The sequence below is a fragment of the Falco punctatus genome (assembly GCF_963210335.1).
Source record: "Falco punctatus genome assembly, chromosome: 6".
Taxonomy (NCBI): Eukaryota; Metazoa; Chordata; class Aves; order Falconiformes; family Falconidae; genus Falco; species Falco punctatus.
The window spans coordinates 48,603,955-48,627,879 of NC_137585.1; the positions used below are offsets into that span (position 1 = coordinate 48,603,955).

At 37.6% G+C, this 23,925-nt stretch overlaps 1 protein-coding gene across 7 annotated transcripts in view; it reads left to right on the plus strand.

The window, feature by feature from the left end:
- Positions 1 to 23,925, plus strand: part of IMMP2L (inner mitochondrial membrane peptidase subunit 2) — a 483,477-nt gene that overhangs the window by 365,691 nt on the left and 93,861 nt on the right. For all 7 annotated transcript variants that reach the window (XR_013929243.1, XM_080394188.1, XM_080394189.1 and 4 more), the window contains exon 5: positions 15,224 to 15,326. Coding sequence is in view for 6 of the 7 variants with exons in the window: in XM_080394188.1 (XP_080250314.1) it covers positions 15,224 to 15,326 (103 nt within the window). In the remaining variant the exon portion in view is untranslated. The remainder of the gene's footprint in view (positions 1 to 15,223; positions 15,327 to 23,925) is intronic.

Below are 23,925 nucleotides of genomic sequence, written 5' to 3' on the forward strand. Positions count from 1 at the left end.
TCTAGACCAAAATTTACCTTGGGTGTGACACCGTGGTGACATTTGGGGACAATAGCGAAGGAAAATCTGATGCCTCACCGCTCTCCAGGTGGACCCAGGTACATCTACCTGCATGCATTGCGAGCAAGGTGGACACACTAGGGACCAGTAGTTGTTATTATCTAACTTTGGCTTATTGAGATATGGTAGCGGGATACTTCTTGGAAGGTTTGGAGACTCCCTACCCAAGGACAGGTAAGACATCCAGGCAATCAAGGTCAGTCTGCCTTGTGCCCTGTGGGCATTTTCACTGAGAATGTGAGGCATTGTCAGGTTCAGCAGAGACACAAGGATCCATTTTAAATAACACTGTGAGCTGAAGACAGAATGGAGAAGAACAAAGTACACTGTTTTATAATATTTAGTTTAGCAACAATTACACATTTTCAGCTCATGGTTATGGACGGCCAGTAACCCATCCCTGATTAAACTTTCTTCTAATATGCACTTCAGGGTATTTTTTTAAAAAAAAATAAGTTAACGTAGCTCTAATGGAGAAGATGCTAAACACTTAGTATTTTGTAAATGTAATCTGTAAACTTCAGTGGATGTTTCCTAATGAAAATGAGAACTAAACTTGCCTCCAGTCACATGACTTTACAGGACTGGTCATGAAAAAAATAACTGAAATATTTTACAAACCAAAATGCAATTTTTGAGAAGCGTTCCATGATAACCACTCCTGAAAATGACACATGTTTTCTCTTGGAAGTTGGTTTTGAGTTGCAATTTGAGTTAAAATGGACAACAAATATTGCAATATACCCATATCAATTAGTTGCAACAGCTCACCTCTCATGGTGTTTGTTATGGGTCTCAGCTTCTCCCCTTCTCCCACTTGTCTCAGCTACACTGGGCACCAGTTGTAGTCAGAGTTCAACTCAGTCAGCCTCACACAGAGTACCATTGGCACAGCGCAGGCAAGCTAGTAGGCTGCAACAAGGCTTTTACCATTAGTCAGATTCTACTGTCCTTGCTGTTTCTCCTTCCTCCAGAGGCCAGGCCAGGCCTGATTTTCCTTGATTTTCCATTGGTTGTTTCAGATTTTTTTACCAGCAGAAAGTGTCATTATTTCTAATACATCTTTATTACTATTAAAAATGTTTTCTTACATATTTGAGATAAAGCAATTGAAATATTTTGGAGTTTTAAAACTCATAACTTGTATCACAAAAGTATAAATTTATTTAATAATACATAGTTAATATTTTTTATGGCTTGCTTGAAAGCTTCTCCGTTATCTTTTTGATTGTAGTGTCCTTTGAAAAAAGAAAATGCATTTTTAAAAGAAAAGCAATAAAAGGCATCTTTTCTTATTTTTTCCTTACAAACATTAATAGAAGGAAAGATGTACAATTTCAGGCTTCCATTGTACAAAGAATAACAACTCTTCCCTTTCCATTAAAAAAAAAAAAACAACCCACAAACATCTTGAAAGCACTTATTAAGTTAAGGTTCGCATTTTGTATATGCTGCCTAAAGCAGATTAGGAAATTTTAATACCCTTAGTTGGTGCTAAGGTATAAAGAAGTTATAACAATTAGCTTCTGTGTTAGAGATGTGTGGGTGGGGAATTATTTTTTACAGTTGGAGCTAGTCAGGAATATTGCCAGACTTTTTTAGCAGTCACAGGTCTACAAGAATCTGATTTTAAGTGAGACAGCTATTCACAGATCTTCTTACAAGGTTCCAAAAAACAGATGGGGTATTGTTCTTTGCGATGTATTAAAACTTATTTTAGCAGTTGCAAATGCCATTCTGACATGAGAAAATCTACAGAATCTCTCTTCACTATTTATTAAATAAGCCGTAGAGTCATGGATCTTACTTTTTCTCAGTCCTGAGTAAGTTGTTCTAGAGCCTTTGCAGAGCAGATAACTTAAAAGTATTTTGAAAGGCTCTTTTATGTCAGTGACCAAGTATGTTGTCAGTCTTGGAAGAACTGGTTAGATTGTGCTGAATGTTAATATATATATATGGTGCTTCAATAGTACTTTCATTTGTACAGCACAGTGCTCTGTTTCAGGCTTCATGGGCTCAGTAAAATCCAGACCATATGAATCTCAGCTACATGCAGACTTGTTGCCATCAGCCCCACCACTTCTGTCTCACACAGAGGTCTGGTGCTCCAACAGATCCTTGGTGCTTTATTATAAGGAGCTACATGTGGACGGAAGTGCTCGGTAGTTTAGCAAACTATGCCTAGACACCAAATTTGATGGAATCAAGAGCACAACTAACATCTTGTAAAGTCTCAGTGGGGTTTGACCCCACTCTTTCTTATGGCTGGAGAATGCCATAATCACCAAGCTGTAAGCATGCTCATAGTGACTTTGTGTCCCCATGCTCACTCCCAAGAGTCGAGTCAAGGATTGAAAGAGCTGGTTGAAATGTAATTGGAAGAGATTCAGAAAGAGAGCAGGCAACAAAGAGAGGCTGATTCTAGTCCAGTTGTTAGTGCACCCCTGCTGGGAGGAGAAAAGGCCTGATTTGTGATTGTCCAGTAAAGTTTATGTTTTAATGTAGTAATATCATAAAATGGATACCTACATCAGAAGTATGGAGTGACACCTCTGTGCAAGCAAGTCTTTTTCTCCTTGATTGCATCATTTCCTCTGCTGCACAATAATCTGGCCTCAGCATCTTGGCTTGGCATTTCTCTTCAGCCTCTGCTGATTTGTATTATTTGGGATTCAACCAACCTTATCTACCTTGGACTTCCGGAGGGTAGACTTTGACCTGTTCAGGAGACGGATTGACAGAGTCCCTGGGGAGATAGTTCTGAAAGTCAAGAGTCCAGGAAAGCTGGACGTTCTCCAAGAAGGAAATCTTTAAGACGCAGGAGCGGGCCATCCCCATGTGCTGAAAAATGAGCTGGTTGTGAAGAAGACCTGCCTGGCTGAACAGAGATCTTTGGCTGGAACTCAGGAGAAAAAAAGAGAGATTATGACCTTTGGAAGAAGGCACAGGCCACTCAGGAGGACTGCAAGGACATCATGAGGCTGTGCAGGGAGAAAAATCAGAGGGGCCAAAGCCCAGCTAGAACTTAATCTGGCTTCTGCTGTAAAAGACAATGAAAAATGTTTCCATAAATACATTAGCAACAAAAGGATGGCTAAGGAAAATCTCCATCATTTTTTGGATGCAGAGTGAAACATAGTGACAAAAGATGAGGAAAAGACTGAGGTACTTAATTCCTTCTTTGCCTTAGTCTTTAATAGTAAGACCAGCTACTCTCTGGGTATCCAGCCCCGGAGCTGAAATATGGGGACAGGGAGCAGAATGAAGTCCCCATAATCCAAGCAGAAATGGTCAGTTGTAGTGTAATGAAGCTGGGTTAATTAGCATTGATAATATACAACTGTGGGTTGGCTCCAGGGGCAGTGGGTTGGCCGATGTAGATAAGGTGCAGGTGTGGCTGGTTAAGTGGTTGAGAACCAATGAAGAGAGAGCAGCCGAGGAAGAAGCAAAGGGAGAGAGAACACATGTCCTGGATGAGATGAGGAGAAGGCAGTAGAGGGACTGTATGAAGAGTATGCTGGTATGAGACGGTAAAAAGACCTTGTTGCAGCTGGCTAGTCTGGAGAGTGCTGTGATAGTCAGTGACCTGCTACACCACTTAGACACATGCAGGTCTATGAAGCTAGATGGGATCTACCTGAGGGTCCTGAGGGATCTGGTAGATGTGCTCACTGAGCCACTTTCCATCATTTATCAGCAGCCCTGGCTAACCAGGAAGGTCCCAGAAGACTAAATGTTAGCTAATATGATGCCCATCTACAAGAAGGTTAGGAAGGAAGATCTGGGAAACTACAAGCCTGTCAGTCTGACCTCAGTGCTGGAGAATGTTACGGAGCAGATAACACGCAGAACAACCAGGCAAGCAGGCACAGCCAGCTTGGGTTTATGGAAGGCAGGTCCTGCTTGACAAACCTGATCTTCTATGACAAGGTGACCCACTTAGTGAATGGGGGAAAGGATGTGGCTGTTATCTACCTAGACCTTAGTAAAGCTTTTGACACCATTTCCCACAGCATTCTCCTGGATAAACTGGCTGCTCGTGGCTTGGATGGGCATACTGTTCTCTGGGTGAAAAACTGCCTGGATAGGGGGGCCCAAAGAGTGATGGTAAATGGAATTACATCCAGTTGGTGGCTGGTCATAAACAGTGTTCCTCAGAGTTCAGTACTGGGGACTGTTCTGTTTAATATCTTTATTGAGTGTCTGGACGAGGGGATGGAGTGCACCCTCAGTAAGTTTTCAGATGGCACTTAGTTGGGCAGGAGGGTTGATCTACTTGAGGGTAGGAAGGCTTTACAGAGGGATCTGGACAGGACGGACCAGTGGGCCAAGGCCAACTGTATGATGCTCAACAAGGAGAAGTGCCGGGTCCTGCACTGGGGTCACAACAACCCCATGCAACGCTACGGCCTTGGGGCAGAGTGTTTGCAAAGCTGCCTGGTGGTGAAAAAAAAAAAAAAAAATAGGCGGCCAATAACATCCTGGCTTGTATCAGACACAGTGTGGCCAGCAGGACCAGGGAAGTGTTTGTGTCTGCCCCCACCCTGTACTTAGCACTGGTGAGGCTGCACCTCTAATCCTGGGTTCAGTTTTGGGCCTTTCACTACCATAGGGGTGTAGAGGTTCTGGAGTGTGTCCACAGAAGGGTAACAAAGCTGGTGAAGGTCTGGAGCACAAGTCTTGTGAGGAGCGGCTGAGGGAACTGGGGTTGTTTAGTCTAGAGAGAAGAAGGATCAGCGGGGATCTTACTACACTTTACAACTACCTGGAAGGAGGTTGTGGTGAGGTGGGGATCAGTCTCTTCTCCCTAGTAACAAGGGATAGGACAAGAGGAAATGGCATCAAGTTGCGTGAGGGAAGGTTTAGTTTGTCTGTTAGGAAACATTCACTGAAAGGGTTGTCAAGCATTGGAACAGGCTGCCCAGGGAGGTGGTGGAGTCACCATCCCTGGAGGCATTTAAAAGATGAGTAGATGTGGCACTTAGGGACATAGTTTAGTGGTGGATGTGGTAGTGTTAGGTTAAGGGTTGAACTCAATGGTCTTAAAGGTCTTTTCCAATCTAAATCATTCTATGATTAAGATGAGGAGAATCCAGGAATCAGCATACAGGGGCTTTAACCAGCAGCCCAATAACCTCTAGCAGCAATGAAAAGGCTGCTGTGACTGACTCCATCACAGCTTTTTGAAAAAAACAGAGCTAGTCTCCATTCAGCATTTCCTCAGAAGAGGAATAGGCCAATGGGGTTGTCCAAGGTGGTAGATGCCACGATTTTCGCCTCTGGGATCAAAAGAATTTTTTAAACTTTTTTCTCTCCTCCCCTCCTCCTCCTCTCACAGAGCTCATTTGTTGGAAGGATGGCACAGCCAGCAACCTCCACTCTAAGGCTAAGAAAATATACAGGATAGTAACCAAAAGTCAGGCTACAGCTTCTCCCTGGACAGCTTCTGTGGCAGGAGAAATGGCAGAGGAACTGCTAAGCGAGAGGAGCTGGGTGAGCAGGAAAAGTGAATTCAAGCAGGAAGATCTTTATAGAGAGCTTTCTTTAATAGTTGCAGATTCTTCAGGCTGGAGAGTAACTACTGAGTCACTTTTAAGTTCCATAACTTTTAGTCTAGAAAAAAGTTTGACTATGTCTTTTCTTTAGGCTGGTAAAGGCATTACTGAGAGACAATTTCTACATCTGTTACTGAAAGAGGGAAAAAGGAAGGTATTGCCGTATTATGTCATTAAGCCCAAACCATTAAGTATTTATCAGGTAAAAGCTTGGTCCTGTTTACAGTATTGTAAATCTTAATTGTTCACTTCAAAACAATTGTCTTCAATTCCTTCAAGCATGTCTAAAGCTCAAATTTTGTCCAGTGATTTTCCCAGTTGGTTCAATATTAATCAAAAGAAAAGAGGATGTGGGATGCAAGAGTTAATCTTTTTGATAGCAGTACCTTTTTGGTGTCAATTTATCTTCCCATTCTTACAGGTATAAAATTTCTAATTTGACAATGATGGCAGTGTTTGCTAATTTTACTTAGATGACCTAGAATAACTAGTAAGTTTTTACCTTGGTAAAATTATGAAGCTAATGATAATGATTCTAATAAATGATTCCTGGCTAATATATGTTATAATATGATATTGTTAATAGATGTTAATGATATTAGCAAAAACCTGTCATGTTAATTATCAATGTAATTTCATAGAGAAATTTGAGAAGGTAATGAAATGATAGGCTCGTTTGGTTAATGGGACTTTTATCAAATGAAGCAAACTGAATAATTTCCATAATCCTAACTTGAAAGGGCACAGTGTTGACAGTTAGAATCAGACAGATTCACAAGTGAAAGCCTGTAGTAGAGAAAAATGAGTTATTGTATATTTTCTTTTTGCTGAATCAGTAAGCTGGTTAGCCATTTAAATTGACTGCAACAGATGAAATGTTCCTCTCTTTTTCAACACTAAATTACTCTTTTGTTTTCATTTTAATTTATCCTGAAAGTAATTATGGTTCTTCTGGTTAAGAGAATGTGCTAAGCAAAAGAATGAAGTCACTTCAATGTCTTAAATGGGAGTGACAGATTTGTGTAAAAGTGTGTAGGAAGATTTACATTCACATACATACAGTATATGCAGTTATCTTTAGATATTATCCAATGTTGAACAAATTGCAAAATACATATTGATATCAAATATAGTTTTTTCTAATAATAACTTTAAGTAATAATACTCTCAATACAACTATAGGCAGTAATGCAAGTTATATATGGACCTTGAAAGGAATATGGTCCTTGAACAGGTATTCCACAGTATCAGCTAAGCTCTACTTCACAATGTATTTAATCAATCTGAAAAAAACCCCACCCATGAACAAAAGATCACATTCTGAATTTACCTGAACTTACATATAGAGGTTAGCAGAAATCATTCATAGTTTCATTAAAAATTCACCAAAATTATATTTTCCGGAAAGAGTTGAGGAGAGCTGCCATGGAAAGATTGATAAAATAAGAATGCTGGTAGTACTAGAACAGATGAAACACATGCAGGGAAAAGAAAGCGGTACACAATATGAAGGGAATCATGTAGAAGACCCAAAACCACACACAGATGATATGGGAAAAAAGGATAAAGTCATCTGTGGGAGAGAAATTACTGTTAGTTCATCGTTCTTAGTAGTGGGAGCAAAATGAGTTCTGCTTTGCAGGACAAGCAATATTAAATGCTTGAGGTAGCCACATGCCTCCTGACTCTGTAAGCAAAACTCTCAGGAACAGAGGGAAATTCCTGTGCTGCTAAGTGTTATGTGCATAGTGATCTGCAGCGGTCTTTATATAGTTTCTGAATGAAGGTAGGATGAGTTGAAAAAATTACAGAAAACCAATGTGGTGCTAGAAATGAGAGTCATAAAAAGTGATGGCAAATGAATACAAAGAAATTCCACTGAAAGAGAAATTTGCATTGCTGGTTGGTACTGCTGCTACAGCTCTACTGTTCACAAGACCTAGAAAATAACTTTTGGTAGCTGTAGCGTTTTTAACTCAACTCACAGAATGCTTGCCAGCATCTGTGTAACAGGCCTTTGTGATGTGGATATATATATATATTGGTAAAAGCATTAAGAGGAGGAAAACCTAGGCCCCAGATATACAGACTATCTTTAAAGCACAGAGTAGAATATGTAAGGAAAAGAAAAGACAACCTAGGAAAGTTATCAACTCATATAGTTATTGTTCAAGAATAAATTAAATTAAAGCTTTGGGAAAAATCATTATTGAATGGCAAAGTTCATGAAAAACTTCTTCAGAAAAAGATACGTGAAAGAGAAGGGCACTAAGATAAAGGTTATATTTTATCATGTACATTGATCATATAGAACAGCAGCAGCTCTGTAGATGTTTACTCATTAAAAATCTTCAGAGTGTTTTAAGGATACGTTGAAAATTCAGGAAAGAAAGGAAGAAACAAACAGAACAGAAAAATGAATTGCATTGAAAACAGCCTTGAACAGAAACTTGAGGAATTATCTGGGAAATTATGTGATATTAAGACAGTTAAAGACAATCATTGCTCCTTTTTGCAGTTTAAGTCTGGTATGTTTTGGTCAAATATATTTGGATTCAGAGGTATGATTACCACTCTTTGCTGGGACAGTGATCTGTCAAGGATACCTTTGCTCATAGCAATGATCCTATAAATTCTGTGATTTTCATAAGCAATGATCTCTAATCTTTTTTCTCTTACACTTATTTCTAATCTTTTCTCTGCTAGTGCCCTGTCTGATACAAAATGGGGTGTTATCAAGTGAACTTCAGGCCTGAAATGAGGCTAATATCTCTAGTAGATGAGCTGGCTTGTTATTTGTCCTTTCAATCATTTTATCATTTTAGATAAATATGCACAAATCCAGCAATTTTCCTGAATAGTGTTTTGTTTTAAAAGTGATTAAATGCTATTTTGAAGATGCTGGTGAAGCAAGTAATGGCTAAATAAATACTTTGTTTAAAATGACATGCTTTGTGAGAAATTATCTAATTAATGAAACAGCTATAAACTTCTCGCATACTTTCCATATCAGATTTCTACTTATTTTTAGCATTGCTGAGTCATAGAAATATGCACCGGTGCATCACTTTGGTAGAAATGCTATAGCTGGGAAAAAAGAGATCCTGTTTGCAGTTTGACATCTTGCTTGCTTGAACTGCTTAGCTTATTTGTCACAAAAGTTGTGTCTTTCTCATATTTCTGTTCCGAATGAAGAAACCAGTAAATTACTCTTCACTTTTCCTGAAACTCCAAAATCTTTCATAGCAAAAGGTGAAAGCTACAGGGTTTAGATGCTAAAAAATTTGCCCAAGTGTAGGCAGAGGAAATCTCTGCCTTCTTAGTGGCTGCTCCTAATCTCATCAAATTGGCATCTCTTGTTTAAATTTCTGTCATTCTGGCATGTCTTCTTTTGGGGCTTCCCTACTCAATATATGTGATCTGGCAATGCTCCAGAAGCAGCATCCCAAGCATGGGGTCTCCTCCAGCAATTTCACAGTTCTGAACTTGGATCCATGTTTTAAAGTCAAGCCTCTCAGTAACTGACTGATCTGCAACTTTTAAAGAAAACACATTTCAGCTCTGAGGCAGAAGTTGATAGCTGCACACGACCAAGAATATTCCCATACCTTTTGATATACTCTCATGGATAGTATGTTAACGTGGACTTAAAAAAAAAAAATTAGTTGCTTCACATACAGTCTTCTAAAAACAGCTGATTTAAAAAACAGCTTGTGATCAAAGGAGGGTAGTATATGTAAAGGAGCAGTTGGAGTAGGAAGACACAGATGGCTGTATGTGTGTGCTGGGACAAAAAAAAGGAGATTTCCTCGTGGCTGGAAGGTGTTTAGTGTCATGTGAAAGATTCCCTGCAGTGATACTAATAAAATTTACATGATATGTTACAATAAGCTTCATGTCTTGGGATCTGGGTGTCACTTGAAATTGAGTATCTTACTAATTTTTCATTCTGTGAATTTGGTGAAGATGCATGTAGGTGGAAAACTTCCATGTTGCGGAGGGTTGGCCCTGTCTGGATGCCAGGTGCCCACCAAAGCTGCTCTGTCCCTCCCATACTTAGCTGGGCAGGGGAGAAAAAATACAATGAAGGGCTCATGGGTCGAGGTAAGGGCAGGGAGAAATCATTTAGCAGGTACCATCACGGGCAAAACAGAGTCAACCTGGGGAAAAATGAACTTAATTTATTACTGTTCAAATCAGAGTAGGGTAATGATAAATAAAACCAAATCATAAAACCACCTTCCTCCACCCCTCCCTTCTTCCTGGGCTTATTTTCACTCCCAAATTCCCTACCTCACCATCAGTGGTGCAGGGGGATGGGGAATGGAGGTTGTAGTCAGTTCATCACACATTATGTCTGCCCCTCCTCCTCCTCACGGGGCAGGACACCTCACACTTCCCCTGGTCCAGCATGAGGACCCTCCTGGGAGACAGTTGTCCACGAAATTCTCCAACATGAGCTGAGTCCTTCCCATGGGCTGCAGTTCTTCATATACTGCTCCAGCCCGGGGTCCCCCCCACGGGGCGCAGCCCTTCAGGCACAGACGGCTCCAGCCTGGGTCCCCCGCGGGGTCACCAGCCCGGCCAGCAAACCTGCCCCAGCCCGGGCTCCTCTCCCCACGGGGACACAGGCCCTGCCAGGACCCTGCCCCAGCACGGGCTGCCCACGGGGTCACAGCCCCCTTCGGGCACCCCCTGCTGCGGCGTGGGGTCCCCAGGGGCTGCAGGTGGGGATCTGCCCCACCGTTACCCTCCATGGGCTGAGGGGCACAGCCTGCCTCACCAGGGGCTTCCCCAGGGGCTGCCGGGGAACCTCTGCTCCGGGCCTGGAGCCCCCCCTGCCCCTCCGTCTGCACCGGCCTGGGGGGCTGCAGGGACGCTCCGCTCACACAGCCTCACGCCTCTCGCCTGCTGCAGTTGCTGTCATGGAGTAACTTTTTGCCCTTCTTATATATGTTATCCCAGCGGTGCTACCACTGTTGCTGATGAGATCAGCTTTGGCCAGTGGTGGTCCATTTTGGAGCCGACTGCCATGGGCTGTATCAGGTTTAGGGGAAGTTTCTGGCAGCTTCTCGCAGCAGCCATCCCTGTAGCCCACCCACTACCATAGCCTTGCTACACAAACCCAATACACATGTACAGCATTTTATGATGTTTGAAAGAAGTTGCTCTGAAGTATGATAGAGACAACCTATTTTACAAAAGCATTTGTAGGGTTTTTTTATCTCCTGTGCAGAGGAAATTATCAACAGTGTCTCTTCCCTGATGACACCCAGAGGTGTGCAGATTACTAAGAATTCTGATTTCTCAAGGTCAAATAAAACTGAAGGCAATCATTCCTCATCCAGCTTAGCTGAGCCAAGTTGCTTGCTTTGGCACTGGTACCACATCCTAAAAAAAGCAGATTTTTCTTGCTTGTGGGCAGGTGGTTAGAATACCATATAGAGCTCATTTTTGACTGTCAGGATTGAAATTATTTTTCAGCCAAGGAGAGATATAACTACATCTGTTAACTATTAAATTGTGGAGAAAAAAATTTTGAAAAAGTTCAAAAAGTACCTCAGATGTAAAATAAAATAAAATAAAACCCCCAGAATTTCAGACCAATTTCTTAAAAAACCCTAAAAAGATAAATGTAATTCCATTACATTCTGATCAACAAAATTACTCAACTCTCGCAGACAGTTTTTAAGCCAGTGAGTGTTTAACTACAACTTGAGCAACAGTAGCATAGGTGGTTATTACTAACATGTCAAAGACTTCAGTAAAACCTGAAAGGTTTTTTTGCACACATCAGTATGGTTTTTAACAGATTCTTGAATGCTATGTATAAAAATCTGGGTATTTTAATGTCCTTGCGTGTGCTATTCTTAAATTGAACCTTTAAAATGGGAATGGTAAGAGGTGTTAAACAGTCTTTATTTTTACTTCAAGTATAGTAGATTTCACAAAGTGAAAGACTACTCTTTATTGGTAGAGGCTTTCTGAAATTTAAAAGATTTTTCAGTAATTATAACTGATGCTAATGAACTAGATATGAAATTAACAAATACTAAGTTAATTATTACTTACACCAATTGTTCTTCTAAGAATTCATTCAGACATCTCCTAAATTTAATTAAAAATTTCTTGTGTGAGAGCTAACAGAGGTCAAGATTACAGGCAAAGTCAGAGAAATAAGTCATACTCAACTAAGAAAGAGAAAAAGTTTTTTACATTACTTTCAAAATATACAGTACATTATTGACTGCACTCCCTTTGTAGCAAAGGCCTCTCACAAGGAATTGATGTACAATTCCTGAAGAGCTAATTGTGGTTTTGATATTTGGCTTGAGGGTTTTGCTGTTCAAGAGTGCTATAAGCATTCCAGCGTAACTTTTCACTTTATATTATATTAATTTTTCACCAAAGTATTGATCATTATACTTTTATTTATTTACATGGTCCTGAAACTAAAAAGGACATGGCAGTGGCCTGCAAAGCTATCCTTAAGAAAAAGGTTTGAGTCAAACTCCTCCTTCTCAGAAATTTTGTTGTACAATTTCTGTGAGTAATTTGGCCCTGTAGGATTGCATGGGTAAATAAAATAAAAAAAAAAAAAAAAAAGATGGGTGATAGTTTTAATTCAGCATGTGTAACTGAAATGGTTAGCTAGTGCAATGAATGAATGGCAGTTTGTATATTTAGAGCAAGAGCTGTATTGCCAACATAGCACACCCATGTGATCTCCTCCTTGCAATTTAGGCCAGTGTAATGTGCTTAATTTCTACAAGATTCATGTAAGAGGGGAGCAGTGTTACTAACTGACTAATTCTGATTATGAAACAATTTGTGCTGTCTTCATAGGAGAAGAAATTACAGGTTTGTGGGTTTTTGTTCTTAAAAAAAGTCAATATTTTCTTTGCAACAGTAATTAAAAATAATCTACTGTCATGAACTGAATATGGCTTCCTGAAGCCTGTAGCCTGGTTCGCTTGCATGAATTGTTTATTGATCTGATGTGAAGTAATTCAGCAATGAAATTATCTTGAAAATTAAAACAAATATTAAGTAATGGATGATCCAATTTACTGTAATGTGAGCTTATTGCTGCATTCATTGCTAATTCATGAAGTGAAAATCTCAAATAAAACTGTTTTCACATTTCACCTACATTCCACAGCATAGTTTTTTGCAGGAGGATTGCTAAAGTGGATGCAAAGTCCCTAAATAACTGCCCTATGCAAATATTATACTTACATTTTGAGTGAAATAGTCTTAAGAAAATAGATTTTCTTGCCTCTCTCTAACACAGGTTAAGCGTTTCTATTTTCACAGAGTCTCTGCAAACCTCTGCAAGATGTACTCATGCAGACCAAATTCTTTCCATTTTTGTTTCCAAGTACTTATGGCAAAAGCTTTTATTTTCCTTCCTATGAAGTGATTTCCTCATCACAATAAAAGAGGAGATTATTTAGGGGTAGGAGACTGTGCCCAGTCTGCGAAGGAGTTACTGACTGTCATTTGCCATATTATTTTCCTGATATTTAAGCATGGCAGCAGAATTAACTTTCAAATACTTTCACCCTTCTGGATGAAATTCAGTCTTGTGCATGAAGCCTTTAAAGGTACAAAACTTTATCACAATCTACTCTTCCATATTCAGGAAGACGAATGGAAGAGAAAATTAAGTATTTTTTGTGCTATTGTTTGCCTTTATCACTGATGGAAGATATTATTTAATAATTTTCAGTGTGTCTAATCAAACAGAAGAGAATTAATGGCCAACTTCTCTCAGCCTATGTCTTAGAACATGTTTGTAGTAAAATATATTCTCATATGTACTTTATAAAAGAAATTATCAATGAAAAAAGCATTATGGAATCACCAAACAAAAATAATTGTATTGTCCAGAAAATACGCCATACTTATTAAGAAGAAACAACAAAAAGCCATCCTAAAAGAAAAAAGAGGAAGGAATTGCATAGTAATAAATTGCTCTTTTAGCGTAATTAAATTATTACAGAGGTAGTCTCTGTGTTTAAGAAATCATATATTTACCAATTTAGGACATTTTTGCATTTTGTTTTGAATGGTTTAAGAACTCAATCTTGAAGACTGTGTAATATGAAACTATTTTAAAGAAAGATGAAAATCAGAGTCTTTTTTTTTGCAAATAAGCTAATATTTTTTCAACCTTCCAGAAAAAGTACAGGTAGAACTTCCATTAGAATATAGTTTTGGCATGCTCATCCTTTTAGCTGCCAGAGAAAGCCATTTTAAAAAGCATGGGTCAGATTTTGTGACTTGCAAAGTAAATGATTATTATTTTTATTTGAGTAATAAAGTAAAATAAAGTTAATAAAATGCACTTTTGAAGATTCCTTATTCATGTAATGTTTCATGGTCTCCAGTTTATTAATTAGCTTGTCCTTATAACATCCTCACCATCTCCCCAAGCAAAATAAACCTCACCAAAACCAGTTTCTCATTTAAACTTCTGAACATCCCTGATCAGTGCTGTTGCACGATTCAGCTGAATCTCCTGGTGAAGTTGATTTTCTCTCTTCAGTTGATTTTCTTTAGTGTTAGAGTGTGTTCCTTCTGCTTCCTGCTTTGGGGGCATATCTTCCACAGTGAAAAGTGATGAGCAGCTAGAGGCAAGAAACTACATCAAAAGTCTGTTTCTGTCTATGGACAGACTTGGTTATCCAAAACAAAATAAGAAGTATCACCATCCGTAGTCCCATCTGTAAATGCTTCATCATGGTAATAATTCGGTGCATGATAAAATCACTTCTCAGCATGAATAACTGCAGAATAACAGATCCCATCTGAAAGAAAGCAAAAGTGTGTGGTAGGAGGCAGATGGGTATTGTGAAAATGACAGCTACTTGGGAACTAAACACAGGAATTGCATACTCTGCACCTCAGCTTTAGGACTCATCTGCTGTTTGTAATCTTTGTAATATCAGGATGTGCTGAGACAATTCTTCAAGTATGAATTTCCATGGAAAATGGCTTGAATCATCAATGTAGTTTTTTTTCTCAGCACTTTGCCTTCTCTTAAAGGTTTCCTTTAAGTTTATCCTGTTTAGCTTGCTACAGCTGAATAAATCCTGCTCCAGGACATAAGCATTGCAGGAATCACAGCTCACAGGTCCAATGTCTGTCCAATATCTGGCCAGTTCAGATATGCCAGACTATGATGAGTACCTACCTCAGAAGAAAAGCATTATCAATACAAAATATTTATGCAACTGCAACATGTGTCCACTGGCATTTACCTGAGATAAAATCTGATGGTTTAAAGAACTGTTAGAGATGGAAATAAGAATCCCTTAATTATATTTAACTGAAAAGTCTCTTGTTGCCTGTTGTGAATTGATTTTTGCCAAAACAACACAGTAAACAGGCCCTGATAGTGCAATTAGCTCACACAGAATTGTTATGTATTTTGACTTCAGTAGCACCCTTGAAGTCTAAAGGACTTCAGCACAGGTTTTATTAAGGAAGTGTGGGATGGTACACAAGGTCAAATTTGAAAAATATAAATATGTGAATTTTCCTAACAAAACATTGTAAATATTTTTTTTTAAACTAATTAGCTATTTTTGCAATTCTTTTAGAACCATTGGATACAAAAAGAAGTATGTGAAAGTTCCACATGGGCATATCTGGGTGGAAGGTGATCACCATGGACACAGCTTTGACAGCAATGCTTTTGGCCCGGTAAGTCAATTCTCTGAATATCATTTACGCTTTCCAACTGAAAAGCAGTGCATGTCTCCTGGGTCATATGTGCAACCCGTCAAGTACAAATTGATTGTGATTGTATCTTTATTATTTTTTTGAGAATTATTAGACTTCATAAAATATCTTGGTCAGTGGAGACTGAATTTGCTCCTAACTATTATAAAAAAAATAAAGGCTCCTTTTAATTCCTCCACATGGAAGGAGAAGTGATAGATTTTAAATCTGGAGGGATGTACTGGAGGAGTAGCCAGAGGGCAAGCCAGCTCCCTATAACTGACAGATGCTCCCTGAGGACCTGTTGCCAGCTGATGTAATTTGGAATTGTTCCCTCCCAGTAGCTCAGTCTTGCTTTAATGCCAATGCTGGGATAAAGAATTACGAAACCGTAACTGTGCTTAGTAAGTGTTAACTCTTAAATTGGTCTGTGGATGATGGAAAAGACATTTCAAAACTTTCCCAGAAAGAGATAGTTAAGGGTTTTTTTTTGTATAGGGTCATTTTCATATTGAATAAAGACAAAATGTCACCTGAAAAATCTGTTTCTTGACTGGTAAAAGTGTGCATCTGTTACAGTAAATGCTTTTTCTGCACTACGATTTTGGTCTGGTTTTGGTTTTGTTACACTTTGTGTAGATTCCTGTTCTTGTTTTAACTTAATCTAGCATGCAGGGTATAGTTGCATAAGCTGTGCATCCTGCTGTGGAAGTACAAATCCTTTTTGCTCTATTCCATATCCAGGATTTTGACATAGGTTTTTAAGACTTATCTACTTATATTATAAAAGTAGAAGACCTATCTTCTAATATTATTAAAAATCACTGGTTGTCACAGGGAAGGCTGGATTTTTTGACCCTTATGCATTTCATACTGATTTCATACAGAAGTCACCCTATTGAATTAATGACAATGACCTTACGGGTTTGTCTAGCTTCTGGAAGTTTAGACCATTTATTAACTTGAAATAATTTGTTCTCAGGAAAAACTGCAAAAAAGGCCTGCTTTCTGGTTTGGGGAATGTGATGCCTTTGCCCCTCTTTTGGTTTGTCTCACTTGTTTTGTGCTTCTGTTTCTTGCTATTTTTCATTACTACTTTCCTTCTACTATCCTCTAAGATTTCTAACATCTAGTTTTAGAGGTTCTTTCCTGCAGGATTGAATTCAGTCTATCCTGTGCAGTTGTCTCTTTCATTCCTTTAGTAGGCTTTTCCTTTTCTGTCTCACTCTCTGTTCCCAAGGTAAATCTTAGTCATAAAGCCACTAATCTTCTTTTCACTCTCAAATATATTGCCAATATAGACTCAGAGAATGAGGAAACTTCAGCAGCTGGGCATTGGTTTCTGCTGATTTGCAGCAGCTCACACAGAAATTAATACAAAGTAAAATCCCCAAGGAGGCACCATGTAGCTTTAATGCAAGATAACGTGTTGGGGTAAATTTGAATACCTTCAGATTTTCACTCAATTCAGTGATGCCTGTAAATATTAGAAAATCACCTTCACTAGGCTTTGACCTCACATTAGTCATCATCTGCTAGCTAACACTGGATAGCATGTCACTTTTCTTATAGCAGCGGCACCTTTCAAGAGCTAGTGAGACAGTTTTTGACAGTGAATTCCTTAGCTTTCTGCAGGGAAAATGACCTTTGTATTGTGTTGATGAATACATTATGGGCAAGTCAGCTGTAAATAGGTGTTTCCCTCTGAAATTAAATCAAAAAAGCAATTGTTGAATGCAGGCAAAAGGGGGCAGAAGAGATCACAGGGCTGGAAACTAGCTTGAGAATAATAAAATACAGAAAATTTTAATCTGTAGGAGAAAATAAAAAGTATATTTATGAGAACACACTTGACTCCAGGTTCTTTTGCATTCTAAACAAGTTAGATTTTAGGGTACTGGAACATTTTCAACCCCTCTGTCTGCTGTACTCTGGAGATCACTTGCACAAGTGAATTAAAATATTAAAATTACTCTCTTCAAGCCATTCAGAAAGTATGTTCTTGTGAACTTAAACACTTCTTCTCTCATAAGACTGCAGCAGTAATAAGGAACAGACTGCACAATGGTAAAACATTTTTCTCAGTTTGTTAGAATATAGGTCACTTAAAAGATTAGGTTAAATATTATGTGTGTCACAATTCTGACTTGCAAAAGCAGATCTACTTTCTTGGATCAAAAGATTCAGTAAAACCTGTGTATTTTTATAGTGGATTATGTTGTAGGCTACCATTTTCAATTTTAATGCAATCTTATAATAGAAAGGCATATATAGTGTGGACAGTCAGATACAGTAATGTTTTGTAGATGAGCTTAATGAGTTACATGGGGCATAAAAGGAAATTATGGAAAAACAGATTGAGAACAGATGTTAGAATCTGTTTTTTCTCTTGGAGAAAAAGAATATGTGTAATGGCCTAATGGGTTAGCTTGATAAAGCAAAAACCCTAATACCAATCAAGTTCTAAATTAGATGCACCTTTGGAGAAATATGAATTTCTAAAATGTAAACCCTTGGCAGATTATCTTTATTTAGTTAATAATAATATTAAATAATAAATTATATTATCTCTTGTTACTGCATGGTTTTCATAGGACTAAAATTTGTTAATAAGGCATAGAGAGACATTTTCCTGGAGTGTGTAAATAAAATGAGAGTGTTTTAACTAAGTTTTTTAAGGGGTCAGTATTTTCTTTCTGCTCAGTCAGTCTTTGAATAAAGTTGGTACCTTAGCTGATACTACAAAAATAACAGGCCATTTGTGGGTAGTGCTGAATTAGAAATGCTGTTAAGTCTTTCTGTGATTAAAACTTAGATATCAATTACTTTTCCAGAATTTTGGACACAAATAGTGCACGGTTATTGTACATTGTCCTTAAAAAACAATGGTTTGTGTAATACGGAATGGCAAATGTTATACTATTGCTGTGCTACTGCTGTCTTTCAGGTTTGCGAATATGTCGTGTCAGCCATTCATAATGCTGAAAATAGGTGCTTTGAATAGAAGCCAATAAATATTCAGAGAACTTGCATCTTTTTACTATTATTTAAGGGGATAAAAATTACATATTGCTGGAAATTTATTTTAATTACCTCAACTAGAATAGATATGTCTACTAACTGTCTTACTGTTTTAAAATTCTTACAGAATGAAGTCAGGATTTTATGATATTAGTTTAGCATTCTTTAGTTAGCATACTTCAGGAATATAAGAATTGATAGCTTATACAGTTATGATACCACTTTTTAAAGTTTCTCTTTTATTTTCGGTTCTGGTAATTTTCCTGTTTTGTGGGGCCTTTTTTTTATGAGGTTGTAGTTTGACAATATAGGAAATATAACATTGCTGTTCCTGGCAATATTTCTGCTTTCTTAGATCAGAAATGAGGAGATGTATTATATAGAATTGATCAAGTATTAAACTCCTCTGCTGTTTCAAATTTCTTAAAGATTTTAAAGTGTTAACTTTATGCCAGATCAGTTCTTGTCATTGCTTGCACAGCCAGGATAATACCTGCATAAAGACAAAATGACAACTTATATTTGGGATCCAACTGGCTAAATCAAGGGATATATCATTATAAACTGTACTTGTCCAGGTTAAATTTGTGGAGTTGTATCCAGCAGTGAAGAGATGTTTATACAACCAACATGTAAGGGTACCTGTTTCTCAGATAACTGATATATATATATCTTCCTGGATGTACACACATGAAGTGAATAACGCTCTCTGAATTAAAAAATAATCAGTTTTGTCTTATGGGGATTTCTTTGGTAAATATAATACTCTTATTACTACATTTCTATGTTTCCACATGCCTCCAAGCTGAGGATGCAAAAAAGCATTATAAAATTAGGGCTTGAAGTCAATGGCAGTCTTTCAGCTGTCATGTAAAGGACCTGAACAAAAGCTCATTAAAGTCAATGAGAGTTTTTTATTGGCTTTAATGGTTTTGGTTAAGGCTCTTTATGAGTTAAGCTTCACAATCCAGTGTAAGAGCAAAAACGCTATTGTCCTTCTTATCTTCCTGGAAAACTGGAGACACCCGTAGGTTGGGTATCTTGTCATAAAATACTTTTTTGGCTCAGCCATGTCCCTATCCTAGTCCTTTTACTAAAAATACATCTATCTTGTAATATGTTTACTCTCAAAACTAAATGAACCTGAGCCTGGCTTTTTGTTTAACAGGAGTTTTACACTCATAAGATTCAAATGAGTAAATTGCTTTTGGTCAGAATTGCTGTAGAGGCTGGTTTTATGATTGTCCATATAAGCAATTCTGTACTGTATATTCATGCAATAAACTATCTGAAAAACATTCCTATCTGTTTAACTATTTCTTCTTTCAGTAGCACAAACCTGTAGACTGTGACTAGAAAACTCTATAGAACAACATGCAAAAGAAGTGAATATGCTGAGTGTGTTAGTTATTTTAATTTGCTTTAAAAGGCTATCATCATCTTTTTCAGATAATAAGACAGAAACGGTTTAACTGTTAACACTCAATGGGCAAATTCAATTAATAATAATAGTACTACTAATAATAGTAATATTAACAGTAATAGTAGTAATAACAATAACAGTAACAATAACAATAATATTGGAATGTGGCTTATAATAATTATTTTCTTAAACTTATCCAGTATTTCTCTCTGTAACTACTGTTAGTGAATGCAAGTAGGCAAACCCAGAAAATGTGAAAAAATTCATTAGACAGTAAGGTAAACTGAAATAAGACACTTATAGTGAAGTGCAGTGCACTATAAAGGAGAACTTTGAACCAAGAGGTCTGCAGCCTGTGGGAATAGCCCTGCTTCATATGATCTGTCTTCTTGTAAGAGAGGTTCAGAGGACAGTCGAAGGAAGAAGCAGATATCTTTCTGCAGTTCTGAATTACTTACATAATAGCTACATGTCCTAAAAGTGCACATCATATCGGTGATGATCTTGCCATCTGCTGAAGCTTTCTTTTATGAACTATAAACTAGCGCAAGAGCCACATATGCCCCTGAAATGGAGCAGCCTCTAAGACAAAAGGTGGGAAGGGTTTAACAGCTCACAGTAGTGTGCTGAACAGCACCATGTTAAAATTGCACAGTAAGGTATGCAGGCAGGGCACGCTCTTCCCACAGAGAATTCTAGCAGGTCTCAAAATACCTGGTGACCCCGTTTGTGTCCCCATACTCCAACCAGCCATTTGGAGAGGCTTAAGACAAATAGTCTCATTAGCAGGGTCCCAAACTTTATTTTTCTTAGTTTAGACCAAAGTCAAGAGGAGACAGTCAAGCATTGCGAAACAAATGTGTGATTTTAGCAAGGAAACACCTTTCTGTGCTTTACACTTAAAAAGTTAATGCACGTGAGGATAACAGTAATGGCAAAGTAGTCAGTGAAGGCTGGAAATGACCTACTGAGGACTTGTCTGCATCAATTTGCTAGCTCTGTTGCAGCTTCTTCTGCTTTCTTTTTGCTACCGCTGTGACCAGTACTTGCACCTTCACCTTGTTGTAATAAATGTCTCCTTGGAGGGTAGCATGACTCTTATGGGATGGGTGACATTTCTGCTTTTTCTCTTGGGTATTAAAGAAGAAATTAATTTGTGTTTAAACAGGATGTGTAATGCAAATATTCAATCAATGACATTCCATAATATTTATCCCTGGCCACTGGCAAAAATGAAATAGGTAAAATTGTTCACAATCAGAAAAAAGACTTTGCATATGGACCATGAAGCTACCAGTAGTAAATAGCATGCATGCACAGCTTGAACTTGTAAAAGTCTATGATGAATAAAATGGATAGGACATTATGTGTTATGACTGATGATAAATAAACCTCAAAGGGTAAATATGCTTGTCCCTTTTGAGAGAATATTATATGTGAGATGCAAATTGAGATGGTGGCTTGTCTATTGAGAATGACAGTTCACTCCAGGAGCTGCTGAAGGGAAGCCTTGATAATAAGATTGTGTGGCCCTAACTGTCCATTAAATTCTCATTACTAACTAAATTTGCAGTATAGGGAATAAAAAGTCCTCAATGGTTGTCCTAATTCTCTTGGAAAGTAGAATATTTAGCCTGACTGTGGTCTAAAACAATGCATAAAAATTAAGCTTTCAAACAGCCTGGCTATCATCATGTGACTAAAAGCCTGCAATTAAGCCTACTCTATTTCTTAGAGTATTTATTATATACATTATATATATTAAAATATACAATGCTTATTATATACTATAGAATTTGCAGTAATATTAATATATTAATACAATACTTTGTTATTTTTTTATTAGAGTATTATGTATTTCTTATATTCTTAGCAATAGAATGTTCATGAGAACTTGTAAAGCAGCAGCAAGTTTGTTATTTTGTCTTAGTTATGTCAAAACAAGTATTTTATGCATTCTAGATAATTTTCTCTGGTACCGTACTTGGAAGTGTTACTGTTATTTAGCATTAATAAAACTTCAGTCATCCTGATTATGGAACAGGATTTATGTAATAAACTCAAGCACAGTGAGTTATTAATAAAATTATTTGGTGAATATTTCTGATTGCAAGTACCTTTAAAGGATTTTCCAAGCACATTGAAAAGTATGGTAGGCTGAGCAGCCCACATCTGTTTTTGACATCACTTAATTGAAATAAACCAGGAAAAAAAATGCTGAAACAATATTAGATTGATTTAATGAGATATTAGAAGACATCAGAGAGCTGTCAAATTCATGCTATCATTTGTAGTTAAATATATAAAAATATACTAATTTGCTGAACCCTGTATACTACTTCATCAGTTTTCTTACAATTCTATTTTGCTCAAGTTAAAGCTTGAAATACCCTTATATTTGATAACCACTCTGCAGAATTTATAGCATTATATTCTTTATATAGGATCTCATAAATTACCTTTTTCAAATGAAATTAGGTACAAAGGAATCTTTACTGACTTCTCTATGGTTTAACTGTATAGGGAATTTTGATTCATACTGGCATTCATTTTAAGGTTTGCCAGGACATAATTTAAAAATCCATTGAATTTTTTTGTTTCTTTCTATTTTTACTTCCTTGGACAGGGTACATTGTCAAAGCTCAGTCACTGATTACTAAAATAATGTTCTAAATTTTAGTTTGCAGAACTATAGGAAATTATTATATACCTGGTTGCATTTTTTGATAAAGGCTTTGGTGTAGTAAGTACTCATCTCATTAAATCTCCCAATCCTAAGGTAAGACCATTTTACTGTAGTACCTTGTTGACCTGATTGCACATCATGTTTGGAGGTTAGAAGTATATATTTATACGGCAGTGAATGTGCAAACCAATGCACATTTATTTATTTATAAGTGTATGTTTATTTATTTTAGGAGAAAAACAATATTTAAATATATGGGTAGTATTAATAGAAATATCAATATTTCTCTAAATCATTTCAGGGATGCGATTTTTTCCATCTACTTGTTGCATGTGTGGTCAGGAGTACTGTGCTTTGGAGATTCCCTGCACAACAGTTGCAGTGATACAGGGAAAGGACACCTGTGAAAGGCCCCCACGATAGAGCTGGAGCACGTGTTGCAGAGGAGAGGCTTCGAGAACAGAGCTTGTTCAGCCTGGAGCAGAGAAGCCTGTGAGGAGAGCTCATGGTTGTCCTCAGCTAAAGCACAATGTACAATGAAGGGAGGGACAGGTGCATCCTGGAGATGCAGAGTAGTAGGACAAGAGACAGCAGGCACAAGTCACAACAGGGGAAATAGATACTAAGATAATTTTAAATTTTGTTTACATTATGAGGAAAGTCATGCACTGATTACCCAAAAAGGGCACGGCCCTGTGCAACTTGAGTTGGCCCTGCTCCAAGTAGGAGGTTGGAATTGGTGCCTCCGGATGTCCCTTCCTAACTATATGATTCTGTGCATCTAGGAAAGCAATTTCTATTTTGTCAGAAAACTGTTTTGTGTAGGACATAGAACAATAAACTTTTGTAAGTTTGCTGTCCTAAATGTTAACATTGATGGAACCACATTTATCAAGAGTGGAAAAACGGTAATTTTATCTATTATAGTACTACTTTTCTGTTGCACTCTGTCAGAGGATTATAAAGTGTATCAAATTTAATTTCAGATTGGACAAGTGTTTTGAAAACCTTTATCTGTATTCCCTCTGTTCTAGAAGAAAGAGTTTGGAAAGTATACTAGGTAGCATGAGTTTTCCTAACTTGGCCATGTTTAAAGTTCAGCCTGTGCAGAGAAGAAAGGTTTTCCTGGTTTTCCTCAAATACTATATCAAATACTATATTAACATATATTAACAGCACACACTTTTTTTTTTTTTTTTTTTTTTTTTAACAGCACTCCAAATTCTATAGGTCTGTTATGGAACAAATAGAAATATTTAATTAGAGCTAAATCAGTAGGATCTTCATCTTGCAAACATCTATGTATATATAGCTTTATGTCTACAGGTACTTCTTAATAAAGTCAAGGGGCAGCACTGTTCACACTGCTCCTTTTTGTTTACATTGTTTCTTTTCTCTTTCCCTTATTTTAAAAGACATAATGAAGAACCCCAGTTTAAACTGAATCATTT